Source organism: Kogia breviceps, chromosome 8, assembly GCF_026419965.1.
Source record: "Kogia breviceps isolate mKogBre1 chromosome 8, mKogBre1 haplotype 1, whole genome shotgun sequence".
Lineage (NCBI taxonomy): Eukaryota > Metazoa > Chordata > Mammalia > Artiodactyla > Physeteridae > Kogia > Kogia breviceps.
In genome coordinates this window covers 91,406,197-91,418,801 of record NC_081317.1, presented here as the reverse complement: position 1 = coordinate 91,418,801, position 12,605 = coordinate 91,406,197, and the positions used below count along the sequence as shown (strand labels likewise).

The 12,605-nt window shown below is 39.8% G+C and overlaps 2 protein-coding genes across 5 annotated transcripts in view; one reads left to right on the top strand and one right to left on the bottom strand.

Annotated features, from left to right (window-relative positions):
- XPA (XPA, DNA damage recognition and repair factor) overlaps positions 1-10,884 on the top strand; it is a 91,774-nt gene extending 80,890 nt beyond the window's left edge. The window contains exon 9 of the mRNA XM_059073281.2: positions 10,721-10,884. The gene's annotated coding sequence lies outside the window, so the exon portion shown is untranslated. The remainder of the gene's footprint in view (positions 1-10,720) is intronic.
- The window catches only part of NCBP1 (nuclear cap binding protein subunit 1), a 133,802-nt gene that overhangs the window by 29,632 nt on the left and 91,565 nt on the right, over positions 1-12,605 (bottom strand). For 3 of the 4 annotated variants that reach the window (XR_010841612.1, XM_059073236.2, XM_059073238.2), the window contains exons 2-4: positions 5,413-5,501; positions 4,086-4,186; positions 2,093-2,249 (exon numbers count right to left, since the gene is read on the bottom strand). The exons of the other annotated variant lie outside the window; for it this stretch is intronic. Coding sequence is in view for 1 of the 3 variants with exons in the window: in XM_059073236.2 (XP_058929219.1) it covers positions 2,093-2,249; positions 4,086-4,186; positions 5,413-5,501 (347 nt within the window). In the remaining 2 variants the exon portion in view is untranslated. The remainder of the gene's footprint in view (positions 1-2,092; positions 2,250-4,085; positions 4,187-5,412; positions 5,502-12,605) is intronic. 4 annotated transcript variants of the gene reach the window in all.

Here is a 12,605-nt window from a genome sequence, read left to right as displayed (position 1 = left end):
CAAAGAAATCTTGAGAAAGAAAAATAGAGTTGGAGGAATCAGGCTCCCCAACTTCAAACCATACCACAAAGTTACAGTAATCAAGACAGTATGGTCTGGCATAGAAACATAAATATAGATCAATGGTACAGAACAGAAGGCCCAGAGATAAACCCATGCACATATGGTCACCTAATTTACGACAAAGGAGGCAAGAACATACAATGGAGAAAAGACAGCCTTTTCAATAAGTGGTGCTGGGAAAACTGGACAGCTACATGTAAAAGAATGAAATTAGAACACTACTAACACCATACACAAAAATAAACTCCAAATGGATTAAAGAGTTAAATGTTAGGACCAGATACTATAAAACTTTTAGAGGAAAACACAGGAAAAACACTCTGACATAAACCACAGCAAGATCTTTTTTGACCCACCTCCTAGAGTAACAGAAATAAAAACAAAAATAAACAAGTGGGATTTAATTAAACTTAAAAGCTTTTGCACAGCAAAGGAAACCATAAACAAGACAAAAAGACAACCCTCAGAATGGGAGAAAATATTTGCAAATGAAACAACAAAGGATTAATCTCCAAAATATACAAACAGCTCATGGAGCTCAATATCAAAAAAAAACCAATCCAGTTAAAAAATGGGCAGAAGACCTAAAAAGACATTTCACCAAGGAAGACATACAGATAGCCAAGAGGCACATGAAAAGATCCTCAACATCTCTAATTATTAGAGAAATGCAAATCTAAACTACAATGAGGGGGCTTCCCTGGTGGCACAGTGGGTGGGAGTCTGCCTGCTAATACAGGGGGCACGGGTTCGAGCCCTGGTCTGGGAGGATCCCACATGCCGCGGAGCGACTGGGTCCATGAGCCACAACTACTGAGCCTGTGCGTCTGGAGCCTGTGCTCCGCAACAGGAGAGGCCACGATAGTGAGGGGCCCGCACACCGCGATGAAGAGTGGCCCCTGCTTGCCACAACTAGAGAAAGCCCTCACGCAGAAACGAAGACCAAACACAGCCCTAAATATATACATACATACATACATACTCCTGTTCTGTTTTAAAAAAAAAAAAAAAAAACAAAACTACAATGAGGTATCACCTCACACCGGTCAGAATGGCCATTATCAAAAAAGCTAATGCTGGAAAGGGTATGGTGAAAAGGGAACCCTTCTACACTGTTGGTGGGAATATAAATTGATACAGCCACTATGGAAAACAGTATGGAGGTTCCTTAAAAAACTAAAAATAGAACTACCATATGACCCAGCAATCCCATTACTGGGCATATACCCTGAGAAAACCATAATTCAGAAAGAGACATGCACCACAGTGTTTACTGCAGCACTATTTACGATAGCCAGGACATGGAAGTAACCTAAATGTCCATCGACATATGAATGGATAAAGAAGATGTGGCACATATATACAATGGAATGTTACTCAGCCATAAAAGGAAACGAAATTGAGTTATTTCTAGTGAGGTGAATGGACCTAGAGTCTGTCATACAGAGTGAAGTAAATAAGAAAGAGAAAAACAAATACCATATGCCAACGCATATATATGGAATCTAAAAATAAAAATGGTAGTGATGAACCTAGTTGCAGGGCAGGAATAAACAGGTAGACATAGAGAATAGACTTGGTGACATGGGGTGGGTGGGCGAAGCTGGGGCGAAGTGAGAGTAGCATCGACATATATACACTACCGAATGTAAAATAGTTGGCTGGTGGGAAGCAGCAGCATAGCACAGGGAGATGGGTTCGGTGCTTTGCAATGACCTAGAGGGGTGGGATAGGGAGGATGGGAGGGAGGCTCAAGAGGGAGGGGATATGGGGACATGTGTATGCATATGGCTGATTCGCTCTGTTGTGCAACAGAAACTGACACGGTATTGTGAAGCAATTATACTCCAATAAAGATTAAAAAAAAAAAAGAATGGTTTCAAAAGAGCAGCTGTTGTGGTGAGTGGGGAACTGTATTTCAAGAGAAAAGATAAATTATTTGGTTGTAGCTCACCTCTCCCCTTCATCCCAACACTAAGTCATAACATACTAAAAGGCTCCCCAAAAGCCAAAAAACCAAAAAACTTACCAAATATACAGCTTCATTGTAATTGTTTGCTTTCAACGATTCTTTAAGTTGACGAATCATGGCTTCTACAAATTCTCCACCGAAGTTGTAATTCCTGGCATTTAGTAGTCCAACTAATGTTGTATAAATTGTCAACTTCTCAGGTAACAGACGTGCACTGATTTGAGAACCCAGCACAATAAGAAGATCCCAAAACAACAGCATTAAGTTGCAGAATTTTATACTATATAAAATTTTAAATTGTTTTACTAACCTTAGAAAAGCATTACATTTAGCTATATTTTTAAAACTATGTCAGAAAAGGCATAAGTATTGAGAAGAGTTCCCTCAATTTTTTCATTTTAATTCTAGTTAGTTAATCCAAGAGTTAAGAAAGTAAAACACTCTAATTGTGAAGTCATCAAACTAAAATAGATATAACTGACGCCAGACCAGTGTTTCTTCCATTGTGCTTAGTGGAACTGAATAGCAGGTCTACAGAAAACGGTTTCCATGGTAAAATATCTGGCAATTGCTGAGTGAAACAAGTTTCTTTAATGCAGAATCATTAAGGAGGAGATGGAGCAATCAACATTTCTAAACTTAGCCAACCAAATGTCACAGGATCAGAATTTCACTTTGAGAAACACTATTCTAGTTGCTTAGAAAAAAATTCAGAACTAAAACCAGTTCCTATCAGTTAAACTGTTGAATTTTTAACATGATACTCTGATATAGTAAGATTTCTTTACATCCAGTTTGCTTACTCAAGTGTGTTAATTTTCATTAAAGTTATTTGAAAAGCAGAGAAGAGGATTACAGTAATAAATCTTCAAAAAAAGCAAATGTTGATCCCTAATTTAGGCAGCCTTTAGAAATCAACTCAAAAAAGAAAAGCAAATGGGAACTCCTGATTGTTCAGATTCTCTTATATTTTTTGCATTTTCCCAAGGTTCCTAGCAAAGAGTGTTAGGGACAATTTAGGTTTTAAAAAAATAACTGCACTGATAGTAACCATTCCTCCTCAACCCTCCCCTGCTTCAAAGTCATGGCTTCCATCAGAGTTTAAGCATAAATCTACTCTATTCTAATAAATGCTTTCAGAACAGAAGGAATCTACAGATAACTATAGCCAAACAACTTTTCTTAGTATTAGTTTCTTAGTCTAAGGATATGTCTTCCTGAATATTAACTAGATTCCTTAAAAAAATTGCATCTGAAATTATTTGTACTTTATGAGATGTTAAAGTAAAATCTACTGATAGTTTCAATTTGTGTGTACATTTTTAAATTTCAAAACTGAGCTGTAAGCAATTTTAAAAACCCATTATTTAAAAATAACTGAAATAACATTTTAAGGCACCTTCATATTGAAGACTCCTTTATCCAGAAGTCATAGATACTCCTTTGCAAAGCATACAGTTTAGAGTGACCAATGTCCACCTGAGTGATGAGGAAGTCTGGATTGCTAATTCCACTGTTGGGAGAGACTGTTTCATGATTTCATGTGAGACTTTTCCCATTCTAATGTCCTTACAAATTAAATGCTGATACTCGTTCTAGCTAACCTAATTCAGAGAAAGATTATGCCTATTATGTCATAGCTTCAAAAGTATCTTCAGCCTTCTAAGAAGGGCTATTATTACTCGAGTGACTGGTTCTCAAATATGTTTGATACTACTGATTAAAAGTATAAATTAAACTCTTATATATATTTAATTGTACATGCTTAAAAGAAAATAGCTGAATGTGAAGTTGTCTACTTTCTCACTTAAAAGTAGTCAACTCAAGTGATTCTAAGGATCCAAGAAACAGAACAAAGAAAATGCTCAATTTTCATCCTATTTATCTCTAAGAGTTCGCCAAAGGGCAAAAGGTCATTTCATTTGACAAATTCCCCACAGAATGAAAGCAGATGACATATGGAACATAAACACATCTTCTGAACATTCACAAGCATTTAAGAGTAGATAATACATTATCACCTGGATTCATAAATCTTTTGTATACATACACTGTACAAAGAAGCCTTAAGATCTTGCTCTTATAGTTAGGAAGATCAGCTTCCAAAACGCCAGCCAAGCCTTCTAGGTTGCTCTCCAAAGAGCATGCACTCTGTAGAGGACAGCAAATTAAATATTTGTCAAGTACTCAGCAATTAGTGCATTAAAATTTTCTAGGTAATGATAAAAAAGTTACACATAAGGCAATGACAGTTTAGTATAAATAAATTCAGGTTATTATTCTTTAGAAAACCATGAAAAGAGAATGAATAAAATTTAAAAAGCAATCTAAGATAGCAGAACAAGTATTAGAAATGGGAGGACATTCTGGGCTCTATTCTACTTCTCTAACTAATTCACTTAACTGTATGACTGGGCAAATTACCTCAACTATCCAGAACTTCCTCAGTCTCCATTTATTTTTTAATACATTAAAAAAAATTTTTTTAAACATTAAAAAAAAATTTTTTTAATTAATTAATTTAATTTATTTATTTTTGGCTGCACTGGGTCTTCATTGCTGTGCACAGGCTTCCTCTAGTTGTGGCCAGCGGGGACTACTCCTCGCCATGGTGCACGGGCTTCTCATTATGGTGGCCTCACATGTTGCAGAGCATGGGCTCTAGGCGTGCGGGCTTCAGTAGCTGTGGCTCACGGGCTCTAGAGGGCAGGCTCAGTAGCTGTGGAACACGGGCCCAGCTGCTCCACGGCATGTGGGATCTTCCCGGACCCGGGCTCGAACCCATGTCCCCTGCATTGGCAGGCAGATTCCCAACCACTGCACCACCAGGGAAGCCCCTGGTATTCATATTTTAAAAAATTAATTAATTAATTATTTTCCTGCGGTACGCGGGCCTCTCACTGCTGTGGCCTGTCCCGTTGCGGAGCACAGGCTCCGGACGCACAGGCTCAGCGGCCATGGCTCACGGGCCCAGCCGCTCCGCGGCATGTGGGATCTTCCTGGACTGGGGCACGAACCCGTGTCCCCTGCATCGGCAGGCAGACTCTCAACCACTGCGCCACCAGGGATGCCCTTTTTATTTAATTTAATTTAATTTAATATTATTTTTTAATTATTTTTTTTTGGTCTTCATTTTTAAATTGAGTGGACTATTCCCTAAGGTCCCTTCTAAGACTCATAGTCTATGAAAATTACTAATAACATTTAACTCTCTGCATTCCAAGGCTTTTACTATGCATTTACTTTGGGATATAGATATATGGCAATACAAACTTTGCCCACCACTTAGATCATCGGGTTTGCAGATGCAGAAACTAACCAAGCACAGTTAACTACAACCCTAAGCCCATCACAGTCCGTGCCTATTTTGATCATACCTTTTCTCCTACTTTGCATATTAAAGATTCCAAATGATCTTCAGTTTCATTTGCATCAGAGGTCTTTCTCCTTTTGTGTGGCTGTCCCCCTGTTTCAAACAATGTAAAAAAATGAACATTACATGATGAATCTGTTATCAAAAACGTTAACTTTTTAAATGCTATAATCACTTTTGTACCAGAAGCCCTACTATTTACACACCGTAGAAGTGCTTAACTGGCCCTCCACTTCTCAGACAAGGCTAGATCAACCAACAGTCTCCATACCCTGGGGCACCATAATAACTCCAGGAAGCATTATTTATGTTAAATTTTGTGATTATAGTGTCCCCATGGAGCAACGCAATGCAGCAGCCCTGTCCATTTCTATGGATAGGCAGCAAAGGTGCCCATAACATGCTAACCACTAGCAGTCAGAAGACTCCCTGTAACACTCATGTATAGCTATTCCCATTCTTTGAACTTGAGTTGTCTATTCATCCTGAGTCGCTTGTTCCTAAAACCTGTCAGTGCCAGTAGTACTCATTATTTTAATAATGAAAATTATGTAAACTGATGAAATATGGGTGTAAAAACCAAGTTGAATGCTGTGGAAAGACTTGATTAGGGGGAAAAAAAGCTTTTAAAAAAGAAAGGTATGGGGGCTTCCCTGGTGGCACAGTGGTTGAGAGTCCGCCTGCCGATGCAGGGGATACGGGTTCGTGCCCCGGTCCGGGAGGATCCCACGTGCCGCGGAGCGGCTGGGCCCGTAAGCCATGGCCGCTGAGCCTGCGCGTCCGGAGCCTGTGCCCCGCAATGGGAGAGGCCACAACAGTGAGAGGCCCGCGTACCACAAAAAAAAAAAAAAAAAAAAAAAAAAAAAAAAAAAAAAAAAAAGAAAGGTATGAAGAGGAAAACTTCAAAAGATGGGAATGGGAGCATAAAACATTAGGATTCCTCACTAGTATTTACAAATGTCTGAGCTCTTAACTCTTCAATTAACGGCTTTGCTTCTACAGACCTTGCAGCACTAGGGTCTAGTTCATCCCAAACAATGAGAATTACAATCAGCAGACATACTCAAAGAAAAGTCCTGAGTACTATATCAAACAATCAGCGGGGAAAAGGTGTATGTTTTATGGTTTCCTGCTTTAACCAGCTCTTGGTTCCATACTTTACTGATCCTATTATGTTCAAAAACGGTGTCATTCAGAGCTGTGCAAACAGACAAAAACTACCATTCTGAAATCATTACGTCATCTATCTGTCCTTTTGGTCGCCGAAGAATTCAATTTGAATGAAGCTGCGCTACAAATCATCCTTAAGCACTGGACTGTCTATTGTTCGGTCTTGCTGTTAGTGATCTCTTACTACCAATATTTTGTTTAAAACCTCAACATACCCACCTTATATCCTTTTGTGGACTAACATAAGGCTGAAAAAGTTTCAAACAAGGTGTTAAATATGGAACATGATGCTGTTGCTACACACGATGTTGGCTAGTCTCCCAGTATAACTCAATTTTTAACTTCCACCAATTAGATTATTAGGATGGCATGTGAACAAGGAAGCAATAATCTGTAACTGTGTTGGAGATCTGTATTAATAATGAAAATCTGCAGATATAGGGTTACCCAGTAGCAAGTTATATTTTTAATCTTCTCCAGTCTTGTACAGCCAAAGGAACTGAACCATTTTTACAGAGTTCATAATTACTTACTTGCCACTGGAACATTTGGCTTGAAGAACACAATGATTTTCATAAAACACAGCACTTGGCTATTCTAAGCTTGGGGTGTTAAAATTTTTTTCCAATGTCTGAAATCATCTTCAGGTACCTACCACCTGAACTCAAGCTGAATAAAACCGATCTATTACTATCTAGATAGGACCAAACAAAGTATTATAAAAGGCCATAGGGCAAAGCACTGTGTGCTTTGACCCCCCCACCCAGCCCCTTAGTTATCATTAGGATCTGGTTTAAAGAACCACTGAATTTTGAAGGGATAATTTTGAAGGGATAATGCCATAAAAAATATAATACACATGCAGCATGACAGCTGTGATGTATTCCTGGAGATATGTGTCCGTGTAAAGTTGTGGACATGTGTGGTATTGTGGGATCAGTGACCTTGATTCTCAAATATACATTAAACTGAAGTCACAGGATGTCTATAAAGGTTCCACCACCCCAAGAGCCAAATTCGACACAAAGACTTCTATTTCCAGGATTCATTCATTGAAAAAAATGACATATCTGATGCAATGTTTATATAAGCTATCAGCCAGGACATTAAAATAGCCTTCTCCAAGAGCAGTGGTTCTCAACTGGGTTGGATTTTTGTTCCCCAGGAGCCACTTGGCAATCTCTGGAGACATTTTTAGTTGTCACAACTCTGGCATCCAGGGGGCAGGGGCGAGAGATTCTACTAAACATACCAGATTGCAGAGGACAACTCCCAACAACAAAGAATAATCCAGCCCAAAATGGCAGCAGTGCTGATGTTGAGAAACTCTGTTCTAGAAAGCAGAATATATTAAATGTTCTTCAGAACCAGATTCTGGTAAGGTTAGGAGAATGCAGATGCTAAAAAACTAGCTGAATGAGAGCAGTTGTTTTTTTTTAAAACTTTAACCATTGTTCCTTTCTTTCTGGCCCATCTACTTTGCCAACCCTTTATCCCACATCCCACCTCCACACCCTCTCTAAATTAACCATCCAGCTGGCTTGTTCTCAAATCAGTTTAGAATCATACCCCAGTCTTTAAAGCAACCCTCCTAGGCCCTCTTGTAAGACTGAAAAGAAGAAAATACTGCGGTGGGGAGAGAAGGTAGGATTTCTGAAGAAAAACTAGAAAATACAGTATACAGTCCTATCTCTGAAGTGTAACTCTTCTTTTCTCTTCTTCTTCTCATTTTTACTATGCTTGGAGAATGAGAAGAGGCAGAAAGTATTAAGAAGTAAGAGATGCCCCAGACTCACCTGATACTGGAGAGAATATAAAGAGGGGTGGGAGGGGGATGTACAGACACAATGTGAATTCATGCACAGTAACAGGATACTGAATTCAAGAGAATGTGGGCAAGAGCATGGGGAAGTAGAATAAAGCACTTCAATGAAGAATAAAATTTTGGGAAAGAGCTGAATGTTTTCACCTACCCTCAAGAAAGCATATCTAAGGTAGCTCCCAAAACAACAACAGATTTTATATTAACATGTTAACTAAGTAGAAGTTTTACAATGTAAATTAAAGGTACACATTAGCACTTCGTTCTGACACCCTTGGCTAGTATGAAAGAGAGAAGCAAGTCTCTATTAAAACCCATCAGAAAGGGACTTCCCTGGTGGCACAGTGGTTAAGAATCCGCCTGCCAATGCAGGGGACACGGGTTCGAGCCCTGGTCTGGGAAGATTGCAACTAAGCCTGTGTGCCACAATTACTGAGCCTGCACTCTAGACCCCGCGAGCCACAACTACTGAGCCCTCGTGACACAACTAGTGAAGCCTGTAAGCCTAGAGCCTGTGCTCTGCAACGAGAGAATCCTGCGCACTGCAGCTAGAGAAAGCCCACGCTCAGCAACGAGATCCAATGCAGCCAAATAAAAAAACAACAAAAAACCCACCAGAGAGAATCTTAATACACCAAATAATTTTTCACCTGTAAGGTGATCATTATTCTATATGGATACACCATACTACACATCTTATATCCTTATTTAGAATTATATGTACTATAAAAAATTTTAGACCCACAAAGTGGAAACAAAAACCAACTCTGTAAAAGAGAAAGTAACAAAAACAACAAGGGAAAAGGGAAAAGTAAAGCACCTTGATCCTGCAGATTTAGTAACCATCACTTCTGAAACAAACTATACTTTTCATCACAATAACAAATCCCTTCACTTCTATTCGTTTTGTTTTCTATAGCTAGGTAAAAGAACAGTCACCTTCTAAAAGGTAAGGACCTAATTCTAAGTAGCTTAAAAGGGACTAATATGGGGTTTTGGCCAAGATTATGGACAATCTAAAAACTTTCTTAAAAGAACAAAGCAATATATTGAATAGCTATTGTATGCATATCCAAAATAACAGAAAATCTTCAGAGATATTCTTAAAAAGAGTCTAAGAAATGAGTCAGATTTAGCACAGGACCAGTATCCATACACACTAATTTCCATTTAGGACTTTCCTCTCCTTGTCTATAAATCCATCTCTAGGTGAACTTCATTGGTATAGCTTCCGGAACTTATCTTCTTGGATCAAGGACACTCTAGTCTCAGCACAGAGACACAATTTTAAAATTGCCCTCTGTGAGCTGATCCTCTGCTACCCTTCCGATCTTATCTCCTACAACTCTCCCTCTCACTCACTCTGCTACAGCAACACTGGCCACCTTGCTGTTTGAGGATGATAAGAATACTCTAGCCTTAACACCCTTGCATTTGAGGCTCCCTTTGCTTAGACTACTGCGTTTCCCCCACACTGCCATCTGGTTTGCCCCCTCACCTCCTGCAGGTCTTTGATCAGATGCGATTCTCAGTGAGGCCTTCCCTGACCAACCAATACAAAATGGCAACTCCTCCCCGACAGCAGCCTCTACTCTCTTTACCCAGTTTTCTTTTTCTCCATAGCGCTTAACACCGTATGATACACTATATTTACTTGATTGTTTTCTGCCTGTAAAAGGGAATCTTTCTATTGTCTACTGCTGTACTGTCAGTAGTTAGAACTGTGCCTGGCACTGTTAAATATTTGTTGAATAAATTATTGTATCTAGTCAAGCATATGTTAAGCCATGGCAGTCAGTGACTGATAAGAGCTGACAATAATCCAGAAATGCTCAGATGCATCTATTTAATACAACAATAATAATTCAGCCTATTTTAAAATAGCTTTCTGCAGTATTTAAGCTTCCAATATTTCTGATCTTTTTAAAAATTAGTAGATGCTTAACCAAAAGAAAAGTATCTAATATATTTGATTCGGATTACCGTTGAGGATAAACCCTAGCTGATCATTACCCAAACTTTTGCAATTTACAAAAGTTCCAGACTTGGTGTAGTATCTAAGAGGGACTATAAACTGCCCCTTGACTACTATATTATTCATAGTAAACTCTGGTTAATTAACTCCTTATTTTGTTTTGTCTTTACGTATTTATTCTGAGGTTCCTGCAGCAAGACCCGAATGGACACTGCTTTAGCTGCCAGAAGCTAACTCCTAAGAAAGTTATGCCAGCATCCCAATAACCAAAGCCAAAGTTGTTTTTCTACATATTCACATCCAATTCTCCAGGCTGCCCCTTGGAAACATTTTCTCTCCCTTTAGGGATGCCCTAGAAGAGAGAAGAAGAAGAGTAGAGAAAGCATGAGAAGAGCAAAGAAAATGGGAAGAACTTTAAAAGCCTCAACTTCTCCAAACCCCAAGTGATGACTTCTAGGATAGAGATTAAGTTTTTTTTTAATATAAATTTATTTATTTTTATTTATTTATTTTTGGCTGTGTTGGGTCTTCATTTCTGTGCGAGGGCTTTCTCTAGTTGCGGCGAGTGGGGGCCTCTCACTGCCGCGGCCTCTCTTGTTGCAGAGCACAGGCTCCAGACGCACAGGCTCAGTAGTTGTGGCTCACGGGACCAGTTGCCCCGTGGCATGTGGGATCTTCCTAGACCAGGTCTCGAACCCGTGTCCCCTTCATTGGCAGGCAGATTCTCAACCATTGTGCCACCAGGGAAGCCCCCTAAGTTTTTAATTAATCAAAGGCAAAGCATCTGAAAGCTATTTTCTGTGCCCTGTATGTACATTATACAAGAAGCCTCCTGTGTTTAAAAAAATAAAAATAAAATATCAAAGCATGCAGCATAGTAATACCTGTGTAGTGACAAGAACCTTGGACTTGATTTCACTGGTGTCTGGGCACTGCTAATCGTGTCTCCATGTTAATTACACTAAAATTTTAGACCCTTAGGTGTCAGATGAGAAGGCTGAACTCGAATATCCTCTCAAGCCATGCCCTAGCAGAAATCTGATATTTCACTGTTAAAACTAAATTAGTGGGATTCTGCTCCTGCCCCAAAGTGCCCCAACATTCAAGAAGGGAAAAATGTTAGTGGAGAAAATTAATTCAAATGTTTTGTTCTGTACTTTTTCTTACATTGTCGACATCTGCCAATGTTTATCACCTCTTAAGCATTAGCAGGTGATAAAATACACACCATCAAGAGCAATTAGTCACAGGTGTTACCTCATTTAATCCTCACAAAACCAAGAGGTATGTATCATTACTTCTACATTACAAACAAAGGTTTTATTAAGGAGGTGATATAACCTGGGCAAGATCACAAAGTAAACGGCAGGGTCCAGCTTTGAACTTAAGCCCTCTGATTCCAAAGTCTGGCCTCTTAACCACTACACTACACTCTTTTCAAAGAACAATACCCTAAAATATTAATAACAGAATTACTGTTAGTTTTTCTTTTTTTGGATGTGTTCTTGACTGATTTTTGTAATTAAGCACCTTTTCTATTTTTAACTAGCAAAATTATTCTTGGTTTTCATGATGGCAACTCCATGCCCCATGAGCGCAACCGTGCAAATGGAGATGGGAATTTAGATATAAATCTCTACCAGCTCTCCGGTTAGTCTTCCGGCACTTTTTCTTACACGAGGGAAATATGCTTACGGCCAGTTCAAAATCTAACACAAGAACCTACGTACATCTTTTTTTTTTTTTTAGAGACCCCTTGGGTGTGGATAAGAAACCTATTTCTTTCCCTGCCGCTTGAAAAAAGGCAAAACGACGGATGACCGGTACAGGAGAGAGCTCAGATTGCGATTCATCAGGTCTCTCATCTTCTGAGAGCTCTTTTTAGGTTCAGTTTGAGGGTCCAAACGAGACACGGGGATGAGTGGGTCCCTGTCACTATCCCTAAGAGGCGGCGGTACAGACACAGGTGTACTTCCCTGCTCGGCGGTGCTAAGGGCCAAACCTTGAAGAGTCCTTAGAGACCAGGGGTCCACCAGGCCGCTCCTCGGCCCACGACTGAAGGAGGTGGGGCGGGGAGAAGCAGGGGCTTTCCAGAAGTCGCCCGGCCACACTCTCGCTGTACCACCCGCTTCTCTCCGCGGCTCCCCGAACGCTCCCGGGGGGAAGGGCTTCCCATCCCTTCGCTCGAGACCCGAAGACCAAAGAAGCCAAAGCTCGACCCCTCCTGGGC